The sequence below is a fragment of the Eupeodes corollae genome, chromosome 3, assembly GCF_945859685.1.
Source record: "Eupeodes corollae chromosome 3, idEupCoro1.1, whole genome shotgun sequence".
NCBI classification, from domain to species: domain Eukaryota; kingdom Metazoa; phylum Arthropoda; class Insecta; order Diptera; family Syrphidae; genus Eupeodes; species Eupeodes corollae.
Genome location: NC_079149.1, coordinates 114,552,064 through 114,578,488, shown reverse-complemented (window position 1 = coordinate 114,578,488; position 26,425 = coordinate 114,552,064). Strand labels below are relative to the sequence as shown.

The following is a 26,425-nucleotide window of genomic DNA, read 5'->3' as shown; positions in this document are numbered from 1 at the left end:
TTCCGGTAAAACAAGTTGTCTCGATTGTCGTATTTATTATTTTTTCCCGAAAGCTAAATCTATACCATGGAAAATTTAATTTTATTCCATTTGTGTTGTGACTGCAAATATTAATGTAGACTGTGTATTTTTGGTCGTAAATTTTTCAGTAAAGAACGGTAAATATTTTTAGATGTGCACCCATTTTCTATGCCTTGTTTTTTATGTGAAAATTTCATTCTAACCTTTGACATACACACAAATTTGCGGTACAAAAAAATACATTTTATCCTTTATACCCTATGCAAAAATCTACCTTTATGAATAATATGTGAAAAATAAAGAAGACAAAACATAAACTGATTGAATAATTAATTTCAATTTTGATGAGCATTTCATTTGACTTTGTTGAGTTTGGATCGTTTTGAACAAGATGCACACAAATAGTATCTTTTTTGATTGAATAATTAATTCAATTAAATTGGGTGACATTATCACACAAAAATGAAAAGCCGACATAATACCTATCTACAACTTTGTTTGCTTTCGCAATCTAATGCCGATGAGCAATGAATTCCGTTGTTGTAGGGGCGATGTTCTTCCCTTAGATTATTTTTTTGTTGTTTTTTTTTAGGTGCATAAGGAGCTCTAGGTATAGGTGACGATATTTACTTTTAAATACAAATTAAGTACTTTTTTCAAAACCTACGTACTTTGTTATTATTTTCAAAACTATTTGTTTTTATTTACGGAGGTTTGGAAGTCAATATTGACATGGGGTACAACTAAGCTAATGAATAATTTGTTTCGGTTTTTAATGCAAAAAAATGTGTTACTACTTATTAGCAGTAATACTTGAGTTTTGTCATTTATCTCTGGTGCATTTCCGTGAAATTTTTAATATTTTCTAACATTTTTCCAATTTTTCAAGAACAAGCAACAATTAATTAATGCTCTTCGCTTATTTTGTTGAGAACTTCAGATCAAATCAATTAATAAATCAATTTTCAAAAAAAATGCGTATACGCCCGAGTGTACTAGTTTTTCTAAGTAACGCATGGATATTTTTACTCTGAATGCACTTCCCTAAAACAAATATTTTGCGTATATAAATAAATAAGGAATCATATCTCTCAACTATTTCTGTGTTCGAGTCATGTCATGAATGGAGGGGACCTACAATACGAACGGCTAATTTAAGAAAGCACTTTTCATGACAAGAATTACTTTCGGAGGATTTTTTATCACAAGAAGCAGTATCCGTGCAAAATCCTTAAAGTGATACAGAAAGTCATCAAACCCAAGATATCTAGCATGATCTACGCACTAACCATCTATCAGACCTACATATTTCATTTACATTAGTACGGAAAACTGTACTTATTTTTACCTGAGACGTGAGATTTGTATGTCCTCAAATAGCACGTTTCTAATGTGACTTGGCTTTGGATATTACATACATACGTTATATGTCTTCCAAAAGAAGTGGATGATCATCGACCTTTATATCTCCCAGTATAATATAATGGCCTTACCAACCAAGTTGTCTTTTTTGGTTTCACGTATATTCCCACATTCTACAGTTTTATTTTTTGACGTTCCACTCAAAATTTTAAAGGATGACTTTTTCAAAGAAAATAAGGTTCACTTATAGTTGGAAACCTTAAAACTTATTCAGCGGATAAACGTCATCGTTGTTTATGATCATTTACCTTGAATTCCTCATGCAGTGGCGCAGACCCAAATCTGAATAAACGAATAATCTGAGAAAGTACAAGTTCTTTTAAAGAAAATGTGTAATCGACTTCCTCGGATTCTCCTGTGTCAAATTATATGTACATACGTCAAAATATTTATTTGTGTTTCAAATACTAGTAATTTTGTTAAAAAGTGAATTTGTTTATTACTGTAGAGAAATGTCTGCCGCTTAAACGTTGAAAATGTTTTAGAAGGGCTTTATCGAAAAGAAGAGTTTCTGAATATACAAATCAAAGATGAGGCACGACCATCAACTACACATCAACAAATTCAAAAAGTCGGTGCTTTGAAATTGACGATTGACATTTCAAAATCTTACTGATTTTGGAATATTGGAAGTATGAGTTAAACCGATTTTGAGTGACCATTTGGTCTTTAGTAAAAGTTAAATTTCGACCACCTTATTCTGACCTAGCAGTATGTGATTTTTCAGAGACCGCTCCGTGAAAACTAAAAACGAAACGAAGAAGGAAATGTATACTATACGATAAGAGAACTTAGCAATATGTGTTTTTGCAGAGAAAGACGAAATAAATTTAGTAAATTTTTGGACTTATAAACAAATTCAGAGTATTTTTTTGCCCACATTGCACACCTTGCACTTTTTTAATTCACGGCTATTGGTTATTAGTTGATTATTCACTGAACCAGTGGACTTAAATGTATTATTTAGACTGCGAAAGTCCTATCGGTATTACAATAAAATCCACTGTAAAATGGGTTAGGTACCCTAGCCCCAAAACAAAAATCTCCAGAACAAAATCCCCAAAACATAATCCTCAAATCTAAAATATCCGAAACCAAAATCCCGAAAAATATATTTTATTTTTTATGTTTTTTAAAATAAGAAATACATTTTGAATTCATGGTATTAAATAAACAAATGAAACAAATAATTTAATTTAATGTTTTCAGCTTCTGACCGCCTTGTTTTTAAGTTTAACTTCTTATTTTCACGCTCCATTTTTCCAATTAAGTTGACGTTTTTGACCGCTGCTTATTTTCTGAATTGTGGTAACAACATCCATCATATCTGATTATAGGACAAAATTCCGTCTATCCCAATGTCAATTTTTCCAAAAATGTAATGTTCAAATTTGTTTCATTCCCAAGGCAATGGTTCCCAATCATTACTTATCTCAATGCCAAGTTTTTCCAATAAAAATGTTTTCAATTGATAGTATAGGTGCGAATTTGGGTATATGCAAAGTTCTTTTTGTATTTGAGCTTAGTGCAAAGAAATATCAAAAAAAAACAAGTTTGTCTATATCTTGTTTAAAGCTATTGATTTTGGGAAAATAGATTGGGAAAATGATTTGGGAAACTTGACCCCTTTTCTTTGATTGATCTCTTATTAGTGCATATAATCCTGAAATTTTATCCCTAAAATACTCTTGAGGCAGCGATGCTAAGTTTCAACTAAATTTTATGTGCGAGGAAAATAATTTTTAAGACGTTTGTTTGACGCATTTAGAAAATTGGTTTTGAACCAGAAGTAAAGTTTGGAAAAGTCGTAATCTTCTGAACTTTTGCTAAGTCCCGAAAAGTACACTCAAATGATGAAAACAAACATGCATTGACGGAGTTTGTAAAAAAAATTGATTTGGAGATTTCGTTTGTATATTATCGTCATGGAATTTAGATCCTTGGGATTTTATTTTTGAAGATTTTTACTTGGGGATAATGATTTTGTGGATTTTTAAAAGTGTGGGGATTTTGTTTTTGGAGATTTTGCACTTGGGTATGTCGTAAGGGGGGATTTACGTAAGCATAAGGTACAGAAACTTGCTAAAGTAAAACATCACTGCCCCTACTATGTAACTCAATTTAACTTATTTCCGATTCTACTTTTAAATCGTACTACGTATAAAAGTAAAATCGGATGCCTGTTATGCCAACTTGTTTTCAAAAAATTTTACTTTCGAAGGAGTAGGTATCTATAGAGTTATTTGACAGTTTAAAAAAAAGAAAAAAAAAAAAAAAAAACAAAAAAAAATATAAAATTTTTGGACAAGAATAATATTACAAAAATGGACATCGTTGGAATTTGATTTAATTTGTAAGGAAATGAAGAACGGTACGAGCAAATTGAAGGCAAAAGAATAATGGAGCTGAGTGAGGAAAGGTTTGTACATATATATGTATATGTATATGGTAGAATATTTGGACGCATTCTTAATGATTTTTTTAAGAACTATCGTTTTTGTAAAGACGGACTTGTTCTTACTTATTTTTATCATTTTCATTATCAACAGCATTGAAATTGACGTTACCAAAACTAAATCGGTGGTGACAAGAACGCTGGACTTGCACAACAAACCATGTCAAAAATCCTTGCTTAAGTTTTGATTTCAATTGAAAGATTCATGTGCCCGCTGATGATGAATTTTTAAATGAATGAGGAAGAGAAACGAAAGTCCAAGAGCTGTTTTTGGCAAAAATCACGAATTCCCGGTTTAACTGGGGTGGTAGATGGAACTCATATTTAACTGATTCGCCCTTCTATGAGTAAGTATCTTCGATCGCAAACAAATTTGATGTAGAGTGATTCTTTTCGATTTTGCTTCATTTTGAATTCTACTTTCGAGTAAAGTAGTTCATCGTTTATTCGAAAGCTCATAGAATATAGTTGGCACTACTAGAACTATTCGATTCTCGTTGGTTCGAAAGTATTCAAATAGATACAAATTACCAATTTTTAGAATTCTAGCAATTTCATTGTAGAATCGAGTTACTTAGTAGGGCTCCAGGTTTAATAAAACAATTAACATGCTATCTGTTCCTGAACGCTGTAGCCATTCCAACTAATCAAAAAGTTGTATCTTCAACAATATGGCCACTCATAACTGTTAAAGTTCGTATCGGAATTTTGTTTCGATATTTTAGCAATTAATAAGAGTTTTTTTTAAATGTATATCATACGTTTTTTTATTTTAAAATATTGTTTAACATAGTTTTCTTCTGTTAGGTTCTTCTTTTGACTTAACCTGTCAGTTTTGTCAGCTTTTATAGGGTTGTCAATAACTTACTTGACGAATGGTGAAAATTCTGCTATGAGAGTCCCTTTTCTCCTATCAAAAGGATTGGCATTAAAAAGATCTGTTTTTTCAAAAACTTAATTGTTACATTGAAGTGCGTGCAACTATGATCTCAAGTTCGATTTTTTTTTATATATTTTACTAAAATATGTATTTACAAATGTTTTCAATAATAAATCTCTTGAAAATCTTGCTTAATTAATAAATGTTTTTGAACAATAAAAGTATTGAAATCAATTTTTAGCCAAATTTGTATTATATCAGATTTAAGGTAAGGTAACAATGTACAGTACTACAAAGTACTACCACCCATAACACATTCTTTACTTTGTATCCCCCAGATCTATAACTAACTTCAACAGGCATTAAATGTTTAAATGCATACAAACTTACTTAAGTGTGCAAAGTGAATTCAATCAAATCTCATTTAAATCTGAACAAAATATTCTTTCAATCTTCATTCTTCGCGTCGTCGTCGTTGTCCGACCAAAAAAATTTAAAAAAACACGATACTTTTTTTCGAACCTATAAGTCTGCTTTTCACTCACATTCACGTCAGAATACATCTAACTAAATTTAAAGCACAACAAAGTCATGAATTCTGGCTTCAGACTTATGTAATAAGTCCTTCTATCGAAAACACTTTAAATTTTGTTTGTTTCTCATGTAATAAAATCGCTTATAATGTATTCCAAGAATTGTTTTGAAGTGAATTTAGGATAAAATTAGGATGGACTTAATGCAAATTGGCTAGGAAAATTATATCGGGTTGTAAAATTGTCTCAGAATCTTTAAACAGCTTTTATTAAATTCTTCAATGCTCTCCGTGATTGAGCAACACTTTCGTTTATTTAATATTTTTCTTTTTTCAAGTGATTTAAATTAAGTAAAGAAAAATCTTTCAGCAGAAATCCCAAGAATCTTTGTGAGATTGAAGGAAAAGTTTAAAAAACCTCATACATTTTTAGATTGGTGCAATAAATGTACAAACATCATTTCCAAATAAGGAGTCCTTAACGTAATGTCAAATTTGTTTAATTAAACTATGCCTTGAAATTGGAGCTGTTAAAGCTAGTTTTGAACTTTTTGTATCATAGAAAAAACTTTGTTTTTTTACAAAACCAATACTTGACACTCAGAAAAAATAAATAAAATCAAAAAACTTAATACTGGACAATATTCCATCAAGCTTAGTTTCATATATTAAGTGAATAAAATAAAATTAAAAAATAAAAACAAATTATACAAGAAGTACATATGCGCGCTATGAATGATGAAAAATTTAAGTGAACTCAGATCGAGCCTCTCTCAGTTCAAATCGGGAATTCGTGGAATTAAGTTATAGTTAAACGCGGATTGACGCGCAAGACCTATCCTCTACGCATTTTTAGATGCTACTACACTACTCGTTTGTTCGTTCGGTTTGCATAAACTTACCTATGTACGTGATCCGTGCTTCACTTGATTGCGAATCAAATGGACTTGTTAATTAATTAATCAATCAATAAATAAATTAATCAAAACAACTTTGCAGACAGATAGGAATTATTCTACCTATATTCTGACTGTGTGTGATCACTTTGGAAAAACCGCATTTGTACGTGTTTGGAATACTTAGTACAATTAATAATTCATGTATTTTATATAAAGTAGATCAAATGAAAGTAGTGATATTTTTGATGTTCTAAAGCAGAATTTTAATTGAGAATATTTATAAGTTGTGCACCTAAGGACTTAATTTTTTTTGTTGCTTAGATTAACTATACCTTTTTAAACAGGAAGTGGGATCCGTATGAATAAATAAGACATTTTGTGTGCTTTTCAAATGTTACTTTTTAATTTGCTATTTTGCAAATACTGGTTTTAAAGATCTTGTATTAAAAAACAAAATTTGATTTAACAGTAAGAAAAAAGGTGCTAATAAAACAACTTTAGCCTACATGTTTCAAAAATCGACGTCAAATACTTTTCAAAAACTGACCGTACAATTCTTTTAAAAAAATCTATAGTGAGAACACATACTTATGAGGTTTATAAAGTGAAATAGATTGTTGGCGACGTTATGAAATAGAAAACTTTATGACAGCTGACAATTTAGTTTTGGTAAAACCAGAGGAGTGAAGTAAAAAATCTTCTTTTCATTATTGAACAATTTTCAAAAATTTGTATGATTAAAAAAATATGATGTTCCTGGACTTTCGCCAACTTTCTATCAATAAATTGTTTTTTGAACGGTTTTATCATAGACAATCTTGAATTAAGCACCACCAATTGAATTTTACTCTAAATATTTATCTGACAGGTGTATTATTGTTTTTAAAAACACAAATGCAGCAAAATTATGGTATTGTGTACATTTTGGTACACTTTGACAACACGTGTCGAAAAGCATTTTTTTAGATTGCTACTTTTTTTTTTTTTTTTTTTTTTTTTTTTTAAATAGTACCCGCAGCATGATGGTTAGTGCGTTGGACTGTCATGCAAGAGGTCTTGGGTTCAATCCCTGCCTGTGCCACCTTAATTTAAAAAAATAATTTTCGCGGGTACTGCCTCTTGCGAGGAATTGACAAATCCTTCAAGAGTAATTCATGTCATGAAAAAGTGCTTTCTCAAACTAGCCGTTCGGATTCGGCCTTAAATTGTAGGTCCCTTCCATTCCTGACAACAGTACTCGCACACAGGAATGGTTGAGAGTTGTAAGTCACTAGGCCCTGGTTCACAACGGACTGTTGCGCCACCCCATTTGATTTTTGACTTTTTTTTAAATAGCTTTACTGCTTGAAAACCAAATTTTAAAATGTTCTTTAAGAAATTTGTTTTAGTATAGAAAATAGTTTCGACAAATTACTAGTTCAATATTAACCCTAAGTACAACTAACGCTCAAAGCGCCGCCATGCATTTTTTGGCTTACTATGTATCGAAGTCTTTCTCAAACATGCCATCATTAGATGTGATTTGTTGTATTGATTTGGAAGGTTTAAGACTTCTTTTTCAATATGCAATTTCGAAAAGGGCAAAAGTCGGATATTTTGTCAAATACGTTTTTTTATACCAATGTAACGTAAATGCTTGTCCACACCCATTAAGATCGAAACCAGCACATCTGTGGTATTAATTCTAAAAACGTCATCGCCTGAACATAAAAAAAATAAAATGTATGCACTAGTTTGAAAAATAACCAGTTTTTTTTCAATTCCTAAACATTTTAAATTTTCAGAGATGTGCCCTTTTCGAAATTGCATATTCAACTACACCTTTTTAAGCCTGGTAACGAATCACTCCGTTTGGCAGCTAATAATTAACTTAATAAGTCGTCCTAAAATGTTTTTGATTAAAGAATTGTTCTTTTAAATTTAAAATAACCTTTTTAAGGTTTTTTTTTTTTTTTTTTGATTGTGAGGTTTTACAAAATGTTTTTCGTATTTTCGTAGAACTTTGAAATATTTTCTCATATTTAATACAGAATGTATTTTTGTTTTACGTTTAATCGATAAATTAGTCTTAAATATTGATGTACACATTCAAACTCTCAAAAAGATCTATCAAACCGTTTTTCTGTAATGAATGATTTGATCATTGACTCTAAATTAAGATTGCCACTATATAATTTTTATAAAATTTTGAACACTTTTTTTTTGATTTTTTAGAATCAAGCAAATCAATCTAGAGATTGAACTACGACCCATATTGACAACTTCTCTTTGATGACCTTAAGAATTTTTTAAATAATATTTTTTGTAATGAGCAAAATTTTCATTAAAAAAAACTTCGAAACATAAGCAATCAAAAACAGACACTTAAACTTCTTTCTTGCGAGATATTCAAGAAATGTTTTTGGTACGATTTAAATTTTTGAAGATAGTTCGTGACATATTTGAAAAAATGTTAAGTTTTTTTTGTCATTTATATTCGAAAGTCATCTATGCACATGTTTATGCCAATGTCTGTACATCGAAGTCGATTTAAAGGCTTATATTACCTGGTTCTTTAGATATGGTTAGTGTTCTAAATAGAAGTTATCAATTGAGTTTTTCTAAAAAAAATACTAAAATTTAGCAAGAATATTTTGCATAAATTAAAATTTAGCATACAATGAAATAATTTTGAAGTCAATACCTTTATTTTTATTCATAATTTTACCAAATGTCAAAAACTTTATTTATCGTTGCACGTAATTATTTTGTAGATAAAATCAATGTTGTTCTTAAAATATTCGTGGTGACAGCTTTTTTTCAGTTTTTTTGATTTGCTAAAATTTTGAGAAAAATCGAAAGGAAACTTTTTAATAATAATAAAAGCCTAAAAAACATTACTAAAATTTGGTACAAATATACTTTCGGCTCAAATATCTTTTCAAAAATTAAAAATATTGGCTACAAACTAATTTTGTCTCACAGAAAATATTGTTTTCGACCTTCAGTAATTTTTCCTATAGAAATCGAACAGTAAAATAAAATCTACAAGAAATAGTACGAACATTTGGTAAAAATTAATGTTAGGTTCTCGATATCTCGTGAGCAATAGAAGATATTGACTTCAAATTAATTTCATTCATCCAATTTTTATTTGTTTGTATAAGAAATAAAAACTTTAAAGAAATACTAGTAAAACTGGTTAAAATTGTTTTTCGTCTAAAAATCTCGTTAACAAAAACAGGTTTTGAAATCAAACTTTTTCATCATTATGTAAAATATTGTTAGTAGCTCTAATTTGTTTTAGAACAATTCAAATGACAACTTTTTTAGCAAAACACGAAAACCTACAAGCTTTTAAGGTAGACAAATGGACAGATCGGATGGAAAGTTATCAGTGTAGGTCGCATCTCATTCTCCTTTTTAAAAATTTTAATCACTAGCCTTATTGGTTCGGGAGGTATCTTTGCACCTTTTTTTAAATTGATATAGTAAAAATAAACCTCTAAACGGATTTATTTGAAAGCGCTTAAAGCAAATCTTGATTTTATTATCTGTAAGAAAAATTTTAATTGAAGAAAATATCTTCTCCAGTTTTTGAGATATGGAGAACAAACGAACGTACGCACACCAAGACATCTCTCTAAAAATATTTTATTTATAATTTACGGACCTTGAAACGTCGAGAAATGTCGAAATTTTCGATTCGACAAATCGCACCGAATTCAATAATTTGATATGAGAAGTTAATAATAAAAAAAATAAAAACTTATGACTTTAAAAAATAGAAAAACTATCTACTTTCTTCCTGCCTGCCTAACAAATATATTAATAATACTTGACTCAAATCTTAATCTTTAATTTTTGCACATATGTATATCATACGTTTTTGAATGTTGCTTAAAATTACTTCAAAATAACAATCACGCACGTTATTTTCAAAACGAAATAGTTATTTCCTTCTTGTCATTTCGTACACTCGTAAGCTCATCGGTGACACACGCGATGATGACTTCATGCGACAGTGACAGGAATGAAATCTAAGTGTCAGTAAATGACAAGACAATGTAATCTCTTATAGTCAAATAACCACCTGCAATGAACATTTTAAAGAACTAAGAATTTTATTTCCACATACAAATTTTGTTTCGAATAAAAAACAGAGTGACCAACATGAAGGGAATTAAGTGTGATATAAACTGTAGATATACAAAATTTAGACTATGTTAAGTTTTGGTGGTTATCTTCATTAACTACACTTAAAACTTTTTTAAAATTACCCTCAGTAAGGAATAGACCAAAAAATTTATGACTGTCAGGGGAAATGAAGTGCAGAGTACTACACAAATAATTATTATATTTTGAGAAAACAGCTGAAGCAAGGTTATTAATTAATTAATTCTAGGGCAAATATAAAATGATAAATGTTCCTAATCTATACAAAATTAACTTGGTAAATGAGTCTCCTTCGAACTTAAAATACCATTTTAAATTGGCAAGCTAACTAAATTACATTCTAGTTAAGTTAAAAACCCATTTTGAACTAAGCTTAAATGTTAAAAATCTTCTATTACGCTACATTGTCATTTCATTTATTCTAAATTAGTTATTTGCAATTATGCAACAAATACTTAAATGCCACATGGTTGGCATTTAGCCTCTGTACTTTTTTATTTAATTTACTGAATTCCATATAAAACTTATGTCTCATCATCATTATATCATATGTCATGGTCACTCTATAGCTCTGAGTAAAACAACAATCAGATATACCGCTGCGTAAAGCATTATTAAAATATCTGACCATACTCATTTTTGTTTCGCAGTAAAAAATTCTAATCAATTAATTAGTATTCCGAACGAACAACTTAACCCTATTAACTTTATGGTATATGCACTAAAAACTGATTCTCATCAGTTTGCGTTTTATTTCAACGACAAACCGTTTGTCATCAAAAGGAATTACAAAAGGCAAACGAAAAGTTATGGTCACTTTGTGATGCAATCGATGTGACACAAGAAAATTCCAAAGTTGAAAATCTGTGCCCGGAAAACCGGCTCCAAATGGAAAATCTATCTTTTGGCTTTAGGTTGGTTTGTGTGTTTTTTGTGTGTGTGCCTTGTGATATTGCATAATATGTCCCCATATATAGTATCTACGTGTTGCACAAGCACGCTTAACGCTAGCTGTTCCATTAAACACGCATGTATCTTAAAGATACTTTCGTTTGAAAACAAACAACAAACTAACGAGTATGATGATTCTGGTTCTGCAAAACAAATTGCAACTTTTTGTATGTTTTTTTGTTATTTTGGTCGTGTGTACGAGTTTATCAAAGATAATGTTGTTGATAGCTTAGCATGCGGAAATTAATGTCTCTGCGTGAATTCATCGACCCACTATTATCAACATCAACAACATACCGTGTGTAGTGTACCAATAGTACTTATATGGATATGGGCTGCTTTTTTTAAATTTTATTCTGCTCTAGAGACCAATTTTATCAGATTGGTTACTTCACTTTTAGTTAGGTTTTTTGTTTTTATTCATCTCGTTATGATGCTTTAAATTTAATCCAAACACACACAAATGATTATGTATATCTAAGTAAAATCATATGTACATAGATAGAAAAAGATAAAGAAATGTTTATCTTTTGGTATATTGTATCTTTGTTGATGGACGGACATAAGAAACGTCGACGACGACGACGACAACGAATGCTCTGATGATGATGACAAAGATTCTGCGGAAGAAAGCGGGAGGAAGGAGCAACCTCGTTATTCATTGATTATGACAATAAAGCCATGGATTGTAAAGTATAAGCTACCAGCTCTAAGCTATATAATCGTCTGTCGTTTTTTTTTTGTTGTTTGGCAAAGCAAACGGCCCCCTGGTGTCTTCAAATTTATAACCGAGTTAATTGAATTTCCTGTAGGAATGTTCAAGAATTCAATACCAAAAAAAAAGTATAAATATAGCTTTAGGCCCCATTTTGTTTTTGTTTTCACTTATACATATGTATATGTATATGTAAGAACAAATGGAACAAAACTTATTTTCACAAATTTTTAGAATCCAAAAAAGTATCAAACTTTTAAAAATCTCTTAGTTTTTTTAATATAAGATATATTTAATTTTTATTATGGTTAGGAGTTTCGGTTATGATAATTTGAAAATAAGCTGGATGGTCAGAAATTAAAGAAAATGTGACAGTTTTTGAAAGATTTAAAAATTCATAGAATAAAAAGTGCGTATACGCCTCAGTCAACACTTTTGATATAGTACTTACAAAAAGAACCAGGATATCGACTTCAAATAAATTTTGTTTTTCACATAATAGCAACGAACAATGTAGAAAGGACTTAATAAAGTAGTAGTTGTTTTAATTAAATAATTAAAAAATAAATGAATATTTTGGTCCATAAATAAAAAATTTACAAAAATTACACAGTATTTATAATTGTTGATAAAAATTGCTGTTCTATTTGAACATTTGGAAATCATTTCATTGTATGCAAAATTTTGTTGTTAACGTAAAATAATGTTCTAATAATAGGTTAACAAAAATAAAAACTTTCAAAAATGCTCCTAAAATTGATAAAAATTGCTTTTTGACTAAATATTTCGGCAAAAATCACAGATATTGAAATCAAACTTATTTTATTATATGCAAGATGTTGTTGCTAACCTTTAGACCTTTAGATTGACTTGAAGCATTTTCTAGGTAGTTAGAAGTATTGACGAAAATTTAAGTTGTCCAATTTCTATGAAATTGAACATTCCGCAAACGCTTTTAAAATTCTGTTTAAAAAGGATATTATGCCTATCGATCACGATGAGCAATGTCGATCTTCATTAATTGGGTCCTTAAAATGCACCAATAAAACTATCGGGATTTTCGTAGAAAAATCATCTTCAAAGATGAAGATCTTTTTCATCTTGGATTTTATGCTGATAAGCAGAATTGTTGCATTTAAAAATCCACTAGATATACATTGTAATTTCCTGACATTTTAATTTCTCAAAGAAGTTATCACTTTAAGGACTGTTCTTTGGTCCACGTAAAGGATAAGGCGAATGTCAATGCTCCAAATGTGGACAAAACATTAAAAATATGTAATTTTTGAAGTTATTAAGAACATGCCACCGAAAGTGTGCAAATTGGTCAAGTCAGGAAAAATGCCATAAGAAACATACATTTTAGAGTGTATGGATAATTTGTTTGTTTGTTTGATGTTTTGAACATCTTTAAATTTCAATCAATTAACCATTCGGTACCAATTTCAAATCACTACCAGGCGATTAAAATGTATAGTCTATAATTGTTAACCTTTAGATAATGTGTCAGTTGAATTTTTAACACTTCAACTTGCGCAAGACCAAACGCCCTAGACAACTTTAAATGACATTCTCACCAAAACTGGTTCAATTGCCTCACCCTATCTCGTCGGTCCCTATCGGAAACAGTCCTACTGAACCGAAGAAAAAAAAGTGTTACAGTTGACGTGGTACATTTCGTAGTATATACTCATTGTTGGGGTAGTAAGCTCCAAAAATTAAGAAATTATCTATTCTGTTTATGTTGGATCTGCTGTATAGAACCTGGTTGTAATAGTAATGTTTGTACTCTGATTTTGTTTTTTTGGGTAGTCCAAGGCAACGTCACAGACATTGTCTCTCAAACACAAGAATCTTTTCCATTAGAGATGGGGCAACGTTGAACCATACTGGGCACCCATAGGCAATCATCGGCCGGATAAGGCCATGTAGCAAATCACTTTCAGTCTGCTGTCAAGACGGCTGCTAAAAACAACCGTTTTGTCAAGGCAAAGGCTCCCCTAGCTCTGGCCAGAATAGCACTCATATGTCTGTCGAAATACAAGTACTGATCCAACCAGGTACTTTACTACACTTTTATTAGCCAGTGGCTGTCGATTTGGTCCAAAGATCACTAGATTTGTAGAGTTCTTTCTCGTATCCCTTGAGGCTCCATACACCGGAGTCCTGAACGGAATAGCTTGGCATTTCTGAAAGTTGATTTTCAACGACATATTTCTAAATCTTGGCAAAGTCACCCTGCAAAGGTGTCTTGATAACGTCAATTTTTGGGGCCGATCTGTTCGCAATTAGGTCGTCGGCATACGCTATTGCCTGAGTCAGACTTGCTATCAGATCACTGTATTAAATGCTGAATAAGATTGGCGAGTTAACCGCCAATGCTGAAGACCATTTTTAATATCAAAGAGATATGTCTGTCATGCGTTTGTACATATTATATTGCTCAAGAACCAGTAGAGGTATCGACTTCAAACCAATCTGGTTATACTCATAATAATGCAGAAAGATGCAGAAAATACTCTCAAAAAAATTGGGTGAGTGGAGTTTTTACCATTAAAATTAAGAAAAAAAACATAAAAATTTTGGTTAAACTAAAAAATCTCTCGAATTAATAACGCTAGCGAGTAAAATTACATTGTAATATTATATATTATGACGTGATATCAAACAAGTACATACATTTTTGGAAAAAATAATTAACACCTCGAACAAGAAATGATTTTATCTACAAGCTAATTTTGTGCAATGAAGAATAACGTTTTTGGCATCTGGTAAAATTTTGAAAGAAAAAATCGAATTGACAGATTTTTTTATGAAAAAATAAAAAACATTAATAATAAATGATGATTTCGACTTAAATATCTTTTTAAAAATTTAAGATATTTGTCAACATTCAGTAAAATTTTGAGAAAAAAACAATGGACAATTTTTTTACAAAAAATAAAAACCTAAACAAAAATTACTAAAAGTTGGTAAAAATTAATTTTCAACTGAAATATTTTATCAACATTCGAGATTATAGCTACAAACTAATTATATATTATAAGAAATATTGTTGTCAATATTTGTAAGAAGAATTGAATTAACATATTTTTACAAAAAAAAACCTACAAAATAAACAATACTAAAACAGGGCCTTTGATTTCTTCAAACTTCTCACAAAAAATAATTATTTTTTATTTAATAAATTTTGATAAAAATCCAACAGCCTGTTTTGGCGTAAAAAAATTAAAGTCTACAAAAAATAGTACGTAAATGCTATTTAAATTGGTAAAAATTGGTTTTCGAATAAAAATCTCGTTAACCAAAATAGATTTTGAAATCAAACTCTTTTGTCATATGGAAAATATTGTTGGTAGTTTTTCAAATGTTTTTAATAAAACATGAAAACCTTAATCTTTTAAGCAAGACAGACGGGATGGGAAGTTATCAGTGAGGGTCGCATCCTAGACTCTTTTTATTTTTTATTTTACAAACTCTTCAAAATCTCACTTTTTTGCACTCTAAATTTTCTCAAAAACTAAAAGACATAAAATCATCTAGTTTTCAGTTTTCGATCAAAAATAAATAAGGGCAATGTATTCTAAAAAAAAAAATTGTAGATAATCTAAAAGTTTTGAAATATTACACTCTAAACCATATTTTTAACTTTTTTTTTTACCAAATTTTGAGTTTAAAACAGTGTTTTTCGCAAATTATGCATAGTTTTGACTTGATTTAAAAACAAGCTACTAGACACAAGTGTTGGCTTTAAAAAAAGGTATAATACTTAATTGTAAGTATTACCGTTATTTTTTAATTATTTTTTTTCCATTTAAAGTACATGTTTTTTTAAATTGCCCCTACCGCCTAAACGGGGGGAGATAGACCCCCCCCTCCCATAGTAAAAAATGCTTGTATTAAGCCCCTCTACCAAAAACCGTTATTATATCTCGGCGCCAAAGTTATCGTACTCGTGCCGTAGAATACATTAAATTGTAACTGTTGAGTTGTTTCACAGTCCGTTTAACACGAAGTTACTGTCATGTTATTTCAAACAATGAAGTGTCTTACTATCACTTTGTATAGGTGTCATCGTGACAGGCAAATGGAATACAAGTTTCCAATTTTAGAATGTTGAACTTACCTGAAAAGAAAAAAACATAATCGCAAAAAAAATGAATCTGCTAAAAATGTTCATTTTTAAAAAAGTATTCGTAATTGCTACCGCTAATGCGGAAACAAATCCAAATTAGCTGATTTCTTTTAATTAATACTTTTACACCTGTCTGCTATGCCTCCTATTTTACCTATCTGTTCACTTTTAAAAATCGTTTACTCTTTCCCTTATACTTGAATATTTCCCCATCAGGAAAACATTTTTAAAATTTTTCGAAAGTCAAAAATTATATTTCCTAGCTGTTGCATGGTTAATGTTTTCAACTTTAATATGAACTTAAGTGGAATTTAAAATTTACGATATTTTTAGTATCAACACGAATTTATAAAACTATAAATTAGAAGAATATATTTGAACCTTTCCAACGCCATAACACAGTTCACCACATGACATATTCACCCTCTCCCATACACCACCATACAAATCAAAATGCGCACATTATCCGATGTCCGAACTACCAACAAAAAACACCACCCACCACACACCCTACACACAACCCCTATCGCTTGCCTTCAATCAAAGCCAAATCCCATGCAGTGACCCTCCCCTAATGATTGACTTAACTTCTCCGCAATCAATTTCATTCTTTTTATTTATTTATACATATTTATTTTGTTCTCCTCTTCATCTTTCTCAATTTTGTATTTTTTTTTTCGTTGATTTTCATTTCACTATTCACTCTTAATCCGGCAACGGATAGCGTCAGCGAGCGTTGTGCGCATTGCGAAACTTCTACTACAAAGCACAACAACCGAACAACAATCAGTTAAATTACCTCCTCCTCCGTCAGGAAGCGCACCCCAACCCAGCCCCCGGCCCTAATCGACAACGAATTGTGAATTGTGCGGTTAGCACTCTACCGTCTACCCTACCCAAGAGTAGTTCATTTCTATTCAGATGCCCAGCAAGTGTCGTTTGGATAAAACCGTCTCCATCATCAACAAGTGCAAGTGGAAAAATGTAAACGGATGAAATTCGGTTACTACTTTTTTCAAAAATCAAAAATGAAAATTCGCAAATAAAAATCCTAAACACCATAAACCGTAAATCGTAAACCGTATTTTCCGAACTAAACCGAGAAATGTAATAGAATTAATTAATAAACTAATTTATTGAGACTTAATTCTTCAACAACAACAACTGTCAAGTGATTAGCAATTAATCAAAAATCAAAACGGTAGAAATTGAAAAAAAAAAGAAAATATTTGTGAACATTAAAAATAAAAACCTTTCGTATATTTTAGAATTGAAAATGATAAAATCTACCGAACGTAGTAGATTTTTAGTGATGGCCATTGTGGCCTTCTTAATGGCGGTTATGGTTGCCGGAAGTGAGACTGTGAGTGATTCAAAGCCCCTGCATCAAAACGAACATAATTTCAAAAATCAAAAGTTAATCGAGAGTAAGATCATCCCAGAGGTGAGCGGTGTGCTCAAGGATAAGGAGAATGCCCGCGATGATAAGTGGGAGCATAGTAGGCGGTTCATGGAGGACGGCTTGCCCGTTCTGGATATTTACGGATACAAAGCGAAAAAGGGTGAGTTTTTTTTTATTTTTGTATCATCTATTAGTATTAAATCATTATTGTTATTATGTACGATAACTTCTTGTTATGTGGCAAAATTGGTGGGGATTAACTGTTTGTTTCTGCTATAGTGTGATATTATTTGGTTAGAGAATTTAGAATGGAGCTTAATTTCATTGGACGACAAGGCCGATACAATTTAATAAAATGCTCTTAACACGTGACTTGATTATTATTTTATTTACGATGTTTTATTTATGTATCAGATGGTGTTATAATTTGTACTTGCCATCGCGATATCTATGAAGATTCTTAAGGGAAGGTTTTGTATTCGTAAAAAAAATAAGAAACTTGTTTTGTTCTAAGATTTCAAGTTCCTTGTTCCTTGCTTGTTTTCTTAAAAAATGTATAATTTGTCGACTTTATTTCATTTTATGGACTGCATTATTTTCAAACAGTTAATAAGATATTAAAAACAATATTCTGTAAGATTAGCCAGTTACATTCGAACAATTTACCCTTGAGCTCAATTTCGGTTGTACTATCAAGTACAGAAATTCTTTTTTTAACCGCACATCAAGAATGTGGAATGCTTTACTTAACTCTGTTTCCCTAAAACCATATCATTTTCCTAAACCTCACTTTGTGTAAGGTAAACATTATAGAAAAATGTCAGGATGATATATTAAAAGTATAACTCTCTTTACAAGGATTTCGAAAGCTCTTAAATTTCAGACTTTTTTTCAACAGAAAGTGAATAAATTAATTATCGTCTAGTAAATTTTTGCTAGGATTTTTTTTTAAAGGAAGCCTTTTTGCCCTTAAATCAAGGCTAGGTGGATGTTTATAAAAAAAAAAACAGAAGAATGACACATTTTATTAGAAATCAGTATTGTCAAAATATGAGCAGTAATACTCGTATCAAAATCCAGGAGATTCCCTGGTGGTAAAATTTTTCTCATTTAACCATCAATTCCTAGATTTGTCAAACTAAACATTTTAAGACAAAATTATGTGTACTTTATATACTAAAAAATCATTCTTTTGAAGTAAATGTCTACAATTCTACGCAAAATTTAGTCATGTCAAAAATTAAACATTAGTTTATTGTATTAATAAATTAGATAAATAAATGCACTAATAGTTTGGTATAAATTATTTTTATTGTCATTTACATAATATAAAACTTGAAACTTCCCTAATTTTTAGTTTCTGATTTCTAAAAAGAAAAATGTCCAATTTAGGGTATAGTCAGGGAAGTAAGATGCAAAAATTATCTTACATCGAAATATTCTGGCATAGATGAATTTTGGTGGAGAGTTTTTTTTAAATCCCTAACACTCAATAAAAGAGAAAATAATAGTTGGGGGGTGGTGGGGAACATTTTATAGACACTTTGTAGCTGTTTTAAATCTACACAGAAATCTTTTTTGTTCACAACATTTAAAACATTTCTTAACAAAAACACTTTTTTCTGCAAGTTGATAGGTTTTGGAGAAAAATGGTACCATAGTTGGGAGTTAAGCTCATTTAGTCAAAAATCTAATAAAATCGTATTTTGGGTTAGGAAAACTGTTTTAGAGGTTCATGAAATAATACTTGTGTCAAAATTCCAGCTTTTTTTATTATATTTAGATTTAAACATTTTTACCTAAAGAAATGGAATATTATAGCTGATAAAATTTAACGGTATTTTGTAGTTCAGGGGCTTTCTTTGCTGGCTGTAATAACATATCTGAAATGCAAAACTTACAGGTCTTCCATTAAGCGGTTTTATTCCGATGCTTAAAAAAGAAGTACTTTTTTAGAGTATGAAACAATGAATGTTTAATACTTTGGCAAGAGAATAGTATGCCATTTAAATTTGAAAACGATTTCAGCTAAAAACCACACTGGTTTCAGCTCTATGTCATCAATAACTTCAGGAATTCCATCTTAATGGTCTTACATTTATAGATCGGCATTATATCTCCCGTAGCCAACAAACAAAGTCTGAAGGCTTTAAATAGTAAGATTTCAGTGTTTAAATGTGATGTAATCTTAAAAAATAATACAATCAGTTTTTTAAACAGTGTATAATTTTATTTTTACAGTTTTCAAATGGTACAATTTTGTATTACCAAAAGTCACAAGATCAAAACTTCAAAAGCAATTGTCACTTTTGAAGTTTTGATAAATAGAATTAAATAAAACCCATAATTGAAAACTCTTTCAAAAACGCTCTTACAACGAATTTGGTTGCATTAAGCCGCAACTTCGCTCAAAACTAAAAAATGTATACAAACAATTCCGAAAGCTAAATAATTGCGAAAAAAACACATTTTTTTAATGACAGATAACTTTAACAACAAAACGCATTTTTGACCAAGTTTATTTTTTAAAGGGTGTTTCCCAAGACTAGTAATTCAGCCCTATTCTGTTGTTCGCGTGGATCGTATACTCGATTCACCCATTCGATTCTCTTTCGCACTGCCTTTGCATTCTGCTGTCCATCGGGTGAACTACTTTATTCCAAACCAATTTGACATTCGAATAAACAGCTGTTCATGTATAAATCTTGTGAGTGTTAGATAAATTGTTTTGATTCATACAAAAATTAAGTTTAATCAATCCACCGAAACAGAATAGTGTGTATAATTTATGGAAATGGGCAATTTTTGACTTTTTTTGACAGAGAAATAAGAGAATCCTCAAACCAGGAAGCTTTGCAGAAATGTTAAAAAGTGTCTTCCTTCCCCAAAAAAGGTTAATATTCTTTTATTTATAAAGCAACTATTCTAAATTTAGCAATACATTAGTTTTCACTTACATTTTGCTTACAATTAATTAATAAACTAAACAACAAATGAAAAATCCGCTGCGTTTTATATGCGAATCTGAATTGTATAAAATGAATGCCTTCACGTGAATAGAAGAATACCGCGCAGTATTACCGACGTTACCTACATACACAGATTCATTTCGAATGAATAGCAGAATAATATTTAGTGAAAATGTAAGTAAAATTCCCCCATTGAATAGCAGAATTGGTCTGAATGTCTGAATGTCTAAACTTTTTTCCTCTTGCTTTTTGTCATTATTTATAAATGCAAATTCAGCATGAATAATTATATTTAGTCGGTTAATAATTTCTCGCCAATACAACCAAATCGAAAGTATAACTTTTTTGTGTTTACTATATTTTGCGCAGACTGTGGTTTTCAGACGTGTTGTTTTCAAGAAGAAATACTTAATAGTATGGCTTTATTATAAACAAGTGGCGGCCGCGACTCGCACGAAATAATTCCAGACGAAAGTCCTTATTTGTGATCACTTTTTCCCTTATGAAGCCAGTAAAGGGCCGTATGTCAGCAATACTTTCCTCCAAAGCGTCAATCGCCTCGGGTTTATCTACTAAAACAAGTTACCACAGACCCAAGACGCGAGATTATGCGCTTATCAAAAAGTTTTCCTCTATAAATTGATGCGTCGCGCGAACCGAACTATTATTTTGTTAGTAATAAATGTTCACGATTTGAAGACGTTGTCAAGAAGTTAGTCTTTTTATTTTGAAATGGCAAACCAAACTGAGCATAAATAAAGTGACAGCTGTCAAAATACATACCAGATACCCAAAAAAAAAACGTTACTTAAATCTTTGTAATACTCATGGAACATGGAATTTTACTTTAACAGGTGGACTAGTGGCGCTGGTGTTTTTCTTCCCAACTCTCAACTCTAAAAGTTGAAGCCGACCGTTTCTCTCAATGAGAGTAAAATAGATTTCCGCGTGGTAATTCATAAAATTTTCAATATTTGCATTTTGCAAAACCTAATGTCTTTCTGTTGTTTCAATAAATTAAAAAATGCAAAGATTTTGGAAAAAAAATCTGACTGGTATCTTTTTAAAGTAAAGCTAAAACATATTTATAAATTGTTTGCTATATTGTACCCGTACAGACTTACTAAAGCGAATACGTGCAAATGAGTACATTAATAATGACGTTTGATTCTGCTATGCTTACATTGCGTACGACTTACCCTCTTTTTATTACATAACATTCACATCAAAAAGAAAATTCAAAATCACTTAGCGATGGCACACATCATATACTTGTGCATAGTTATAGTAAACACGCTTACCGGCTACCGCATAGCAAAAGCCGGTCTTTTATAATATTTTTAAACAGTATTTTCCGGCACATTACGCCATGGCATACTAATTGGTTTGAGCTCAAGAATTTTAACTAGTTTCGCAGACAGTCATCAGTGTAAATTCCACATTGGAATTTATTGTGCTAAAGCTTTATACCTGCTCTGCTTAATAAACGCAGATAATCTGTCAAATGGGTGTGCGTAAGAAAAAAGGCGCATAGTTTATCTGTGATTCACATATTTTTCAATATTAATCAATGACTTATGTGATTCTTTTTTCAGAGATTCCATTCACATTGATTATTCCAAAAATCGATGTTCGAACTATCGACAAACCAAGGCTGAAGGAGTTTATGTTGGAACATATTGTACCGGGGAAGGCATTTGACACATTCACTGACGAGGACCACTATGGCAACGGAAATGGACACAAAATCACATTCCGGAAGCTAGAGAAATCCCACAGCAATCAATGGCTCCTAAATGGCTTCCAAATAGTACACAAGCAACGACTGAGCGATAATTTAATTGCAATCTTAATCGACGGATACTTGGGTGACAGGAAGTCACCATACTCCAAGAGAAATATCCAAGAAACGAATACGTAAGGATTCTCCCTTTTCCTAAATGACTTTTCTCCATATCTATTTCATACTCTCTATTATAGTCGTTATAACGAGCCACAACGACTAGAAAGTCGCAATGCAACAACCAAAAACGAACCAGTTCCAAAAGAATCGAAATCGAGTCCTCTTATGTCCTTCCTGATAAGTATGAAAACAGGAACGAAAGTTTTCCAGCATTTCCTTAGCAAAAGCAATCTTACGCAGATAATGGACGAAGGTCCATATACGATACTTATTCCGGCAGATAATGCCTTTCAAAGATGGCACCCCATTGACTGGGGATTCTATCCCTTTAGTGTACAGGAGTTCACTGAGAGTGTGCTGCGGAATCATTTCTTACCCACTCAGAAGCCCATCCGTATGTCTGATGTAAGGAATGTTGATCGCATGACAATGCGAACAATGGGCGGCGAGAATGTCGTCTTTCGTGGTTACCGTTAGTATTGCTTGCTATTTAATATTATACAGGAAGGAATTTTGTTTGTGGTAATTTTTTTTTCCTAACATAAGTCCTTGGTCGTTACAGCTTCACCATCCATTAATAATGTTTCGATAATGGCTGACTACACTCTTTCGAATGGCAATCAAGTTTTCATTATATCGGAAGTGCTTTTTGTATCGGAGGCAGTTGTGTCGAAACTGCACCAGGTAATCAATCATATACCATTGTTGTTTGAAAAATATGAGTTTAAATGAAAACAAAAAAATTCTTTTACAGATGCATAAGGATAAGGAAACTCCACCACTTCTCGCCTTCCCATGGTTTGGTGCACAGTTCCTTTCACATTCGTTCTTGGCGCTTGAAAGGGATCCCAGGTTTACTCAGATAACAAGGTGAGTTTTTGCTTAAATTGACAAGTTATATAAAAAGGAACTATTGGTGGCTTTAAAATTATTCTAAATCAGTTTTTGGGTCTTGCTCTATTGCTCAACTCAGGACATGTTCAATCGTATGAAACAGTAAAGCTAAGTCTTGTTAATTTTTCGAAATTCGAATGTCTCTCAAAAAACAGATTTTACCTCAATCAAGAATTAAAAAAAGGACTGTCATGCCAGAGGACTTGGGTTTAATCCCTGTCATGAAAAGTTCAGTTCGGATTCGGCTTAAAACTGTAGGTGAACTCCATCCCTGATAAAAGTACCCGCTAGTCGCTAGGCCCTGCTTCTTAACGGACTTTCACACTGCTTAATTTATTTTATTAAAGCGATAAAGACATGAATAGTAAACAGAAACAAAAGAGATGGTTTCATATGGCTTCTGTCATAATATTCCAAATTATTGGATACAAATTATTACATGCACCTAAGAAAATCTTATTGAGATTTTAAGCACATGAGCTACGAACTACGAACTGTGAACTGTGGATGTTCGCATATTTTAACATTTCTTTCCAATAGACTTTACTTCTTTATTTCGAATTGAATTACCCTTTTCTCCATAATTTTCCTTAGCCATGATCTTTCACAAAAAAAAAACAAGAGTGGTATAATTTAGAGGTTATGTTAGGCGCGAATAATTTATTCGTTGCAGTGTGGATGGTTGTGGAACGCGAATAGAGTTTGACAGTTCGTAGCAACCACGCTGCAATTCGTTACTACCAAACAAGAACAAAATTGCAAATTTAATTATTCTAACATTAGTGTCAATTGGTTTCTTATAATTTAAATGTGTTTTTGTTTGAAATTGACTTTTTGAAATGTGTAAAATCACGTTTGTTGAAGTGAAAAATTTGTAATTTTTCCCACCAGATAAAAACAAAAGTTAAAAGTAAATTAAAATTATGACAGATGTCAAATTGATTGACTTAGAAATCAGATTTAAGAACTTCTAAACAAAACACTGTAGTGATCTCTGCAATAAATGCGGAAACGGAGTCTTTCATGTTGCAAAATGTCAATGATTTGATATCCACATCAGTACCGAGTTCACATTTGACTTTTTTGAAGCAACCCATTTTGACGTTTAAAACAGCTCGTATCGATTTGGAAGTTTGCGAACCTTCATATTAGTGACAGTTTAATTCTGTTGATAATAAATAAATTGACATTTCTATTGGCCAATTTTGAATTCATATTTTCTTTTATCTAAAACAAGAATCCGAATTTTGTTGTGGTTTAGAAAGACGGGCCAATCGAAAATGGTAATAATCTCGCTTCTACTCATTTCGAATTATCAAATATTTTACTTCACTTCCAATTAAAAAGCATGAGCAAGATAAAATAATTTGACCCGTCAAAATAGTGAAATGTCAACATCATCTAGGAACAAAAGTTTTGACAGCTTTAAAATAATAGATTTGTTCGCTTAGCGGTACTTTGCCTTTGCAAATCTAAAGAAGGACATTTGTATTTTATTCCTTGCATTTATCAAATTTATTTAAAAATGAAATTTCAAGTAATTAGGTGAACAACTTTAAGTTGCCTAGGGGGCAGCACATTCCACATGTTTAAAAAAATTAACTTAAACTTCTTTTATATCTCAAATTTCTTCAATATTTTTAAGATATCTCAACAATGCTGAAATTGCACCGCATGTATCTGGGGCTAATTACACGTTCTTCGTGCCAGATGATGAGGCCTTTGAAAGACTTGGATTTGATCTTCTTCCCGATGACGTTTTAGTATGTTTTGAAAAGTTTATTTTTTTTTCAATCAAACTCTTATTTTTAATGCATTTTTCTAAAGGCTTCTCCCAGAGGAATCAAAATGCTTCTGAACCATTTTATACGTGGAAGACTGTACGATCGTGATTTGAAAGATGGTGAAGTCTTTGAGGCTATCGGTGGTGGATCTGTGAAAATTACTCGGCGGCCAGGTAGTAATGTCACCGTGAATAATGCTAAAATCACCGAAAGTGAAGTATTTGTCTACAACTTGGGAACAATGTTTTACTTAAGTGATGTCTTGTACTCGGACATTCTGCGAGAATACGTATCAGTGAAACCCCAAGCTGGCAGTAATAACAATTTCGAAGCTTCCGGCCATGGAGTTAATACACGAACATCGTCGGTGGCTCCCCCTACCGATGTCGAAATAGTGCCAAACGAATTCTTTACCGAACAAAGTGGAACGGGTGATTTCTCAATGCACGACGAAGATGAAGATGAAGTCATTACACCAAAGGCCCTGCCCGTCCGTTTCAACTTTGAGCCTCCAAAATAAGTCAACGTCGAAGTTATTATTTTATAAATATGATCACACACATTAAATAAAAGGACTTTAAGTTGGCAAAAGTCAGCGTTGAGAATTATTTTCATTCCCTTCCAATCCGCAAATCTCTCTTCCTGTCTTACTGTTTCCGGAATAAATAAACTCTATGAGCATCAAGCAACTTCCCGACCTTGACTCCGACCTCGACCCCAACCCTACTCCCCTTTCACTTTCATTGTACTCACCACATTGCTCTCCCTATATGACAAAATATATGTGATTAAGGATATTTTTTAATTTAGAATGTTTAATTTATACAAAATCAAGAGAAAAGAAAAAACATTTAAAATTTAAAATTAAGATTAGCTGATCTAGAGGCAATTAAAACAGAAACAACAAAACAATACATAAATAAATATTTTGTAGTTTAATAAAATACAAAAAAAAATCCGTAGAAAAAAACAACCTCAAACGAGGGGTGCTAAAAATTAAATATTTGCGCTTTTAATGTTGTTTTTCTTTTTTATTTTTTGATAAAAATACAAAATAAACTATAAATTTGATTAACATATCTGAACAATTAAAAGCACATATTATACCGTTTGAATAATTTAATTTAGCTGGAAATATCTTCATCGATTTAGAACAGTGTTTTTATTTAAAAAAAAAACATTTATTATTCTACATTATATGGCTTGGAACTTGTTTTATTTTATTTTATTTGTTTTTCAATTTTACAATTTAGTTTTAAATATAGTATGTACCTACCTTTAATATACAAATACATAATATTTTCTTTA

At 31.2% G+C, this 26,425-nt stretch overlaps 1 protein-coding gene across 4 annotated transcripts; it reads left to right on the top strand.

Annotated features, from left to right (window-relative positions):
• Nucleotides 1-26,425, top strand: LOC129949455 (uncharacterized). Of its 4 annotated transcripts, XM_056060924.1 has the most exons (9): nt 6,092-6,372; nt 16,890-17,366; nt 17,434-17,727; nt 22,132-22,453; nt 22,517-22,911; nt 23,002-23,123; nt 23,194-23,309; nt 24,979-25,096; nt 25,161-26,425. In XM_056060924.1, exons 3-9 carry the CDS (start codon nt 17,442-17,444, stop codon nt 25,635-25,637), a joined length of 1,836 nt encoding a protein of 611 aa, XP_055916899.1. In that variant the 5' UTR covers nt 6,092-6,372; nt 16,890-17,366; nt 17,434-17,441; the 3' UTR covers nt 25,638-26,425. The 4 variants fall into 4 exon arrangements, with proteins under 4 accessions (XP_055916898.1, XP_055916901.1, XP_055916899.1 ...); XM_056060923.1 differs by lacking the exon at nt 6,092-6,372 and adding an exon at nt 1-158 and having other exon boundaries at nt 16,890-17,727; XM_056060926.1 differs by lacking the exon at nt 6,092-6,372 and adding an exon at nt 4-158 and having other exon boundaries at nt 16,980-17,727.

Excerpts from the sequence above, each read along its gene's own strand:
- LOC129949455 (XM_056060923.1), top strand. The coding sequence starts at position 17,442 with ATGATAAAATCTACCGAACGTAGTAGATTTTTAGTGATGGCCATTGTG. Across the intron at positions 22,454-22,516 it reads AATATCCAAGAAACGAATAC|TCGTTATAACGAGCCACAAC; the intron begins GTAAGGATTCTC and ends TCTCTATTATAG. Across the intron at positions 25,097-25,160 it reads TTCTTCCCGATGACGTTTTA|GCTTCTCCCAGAGGAATCAA; the intron begins GTATGTTTTGAA and ends ATTTTTCTAAAG.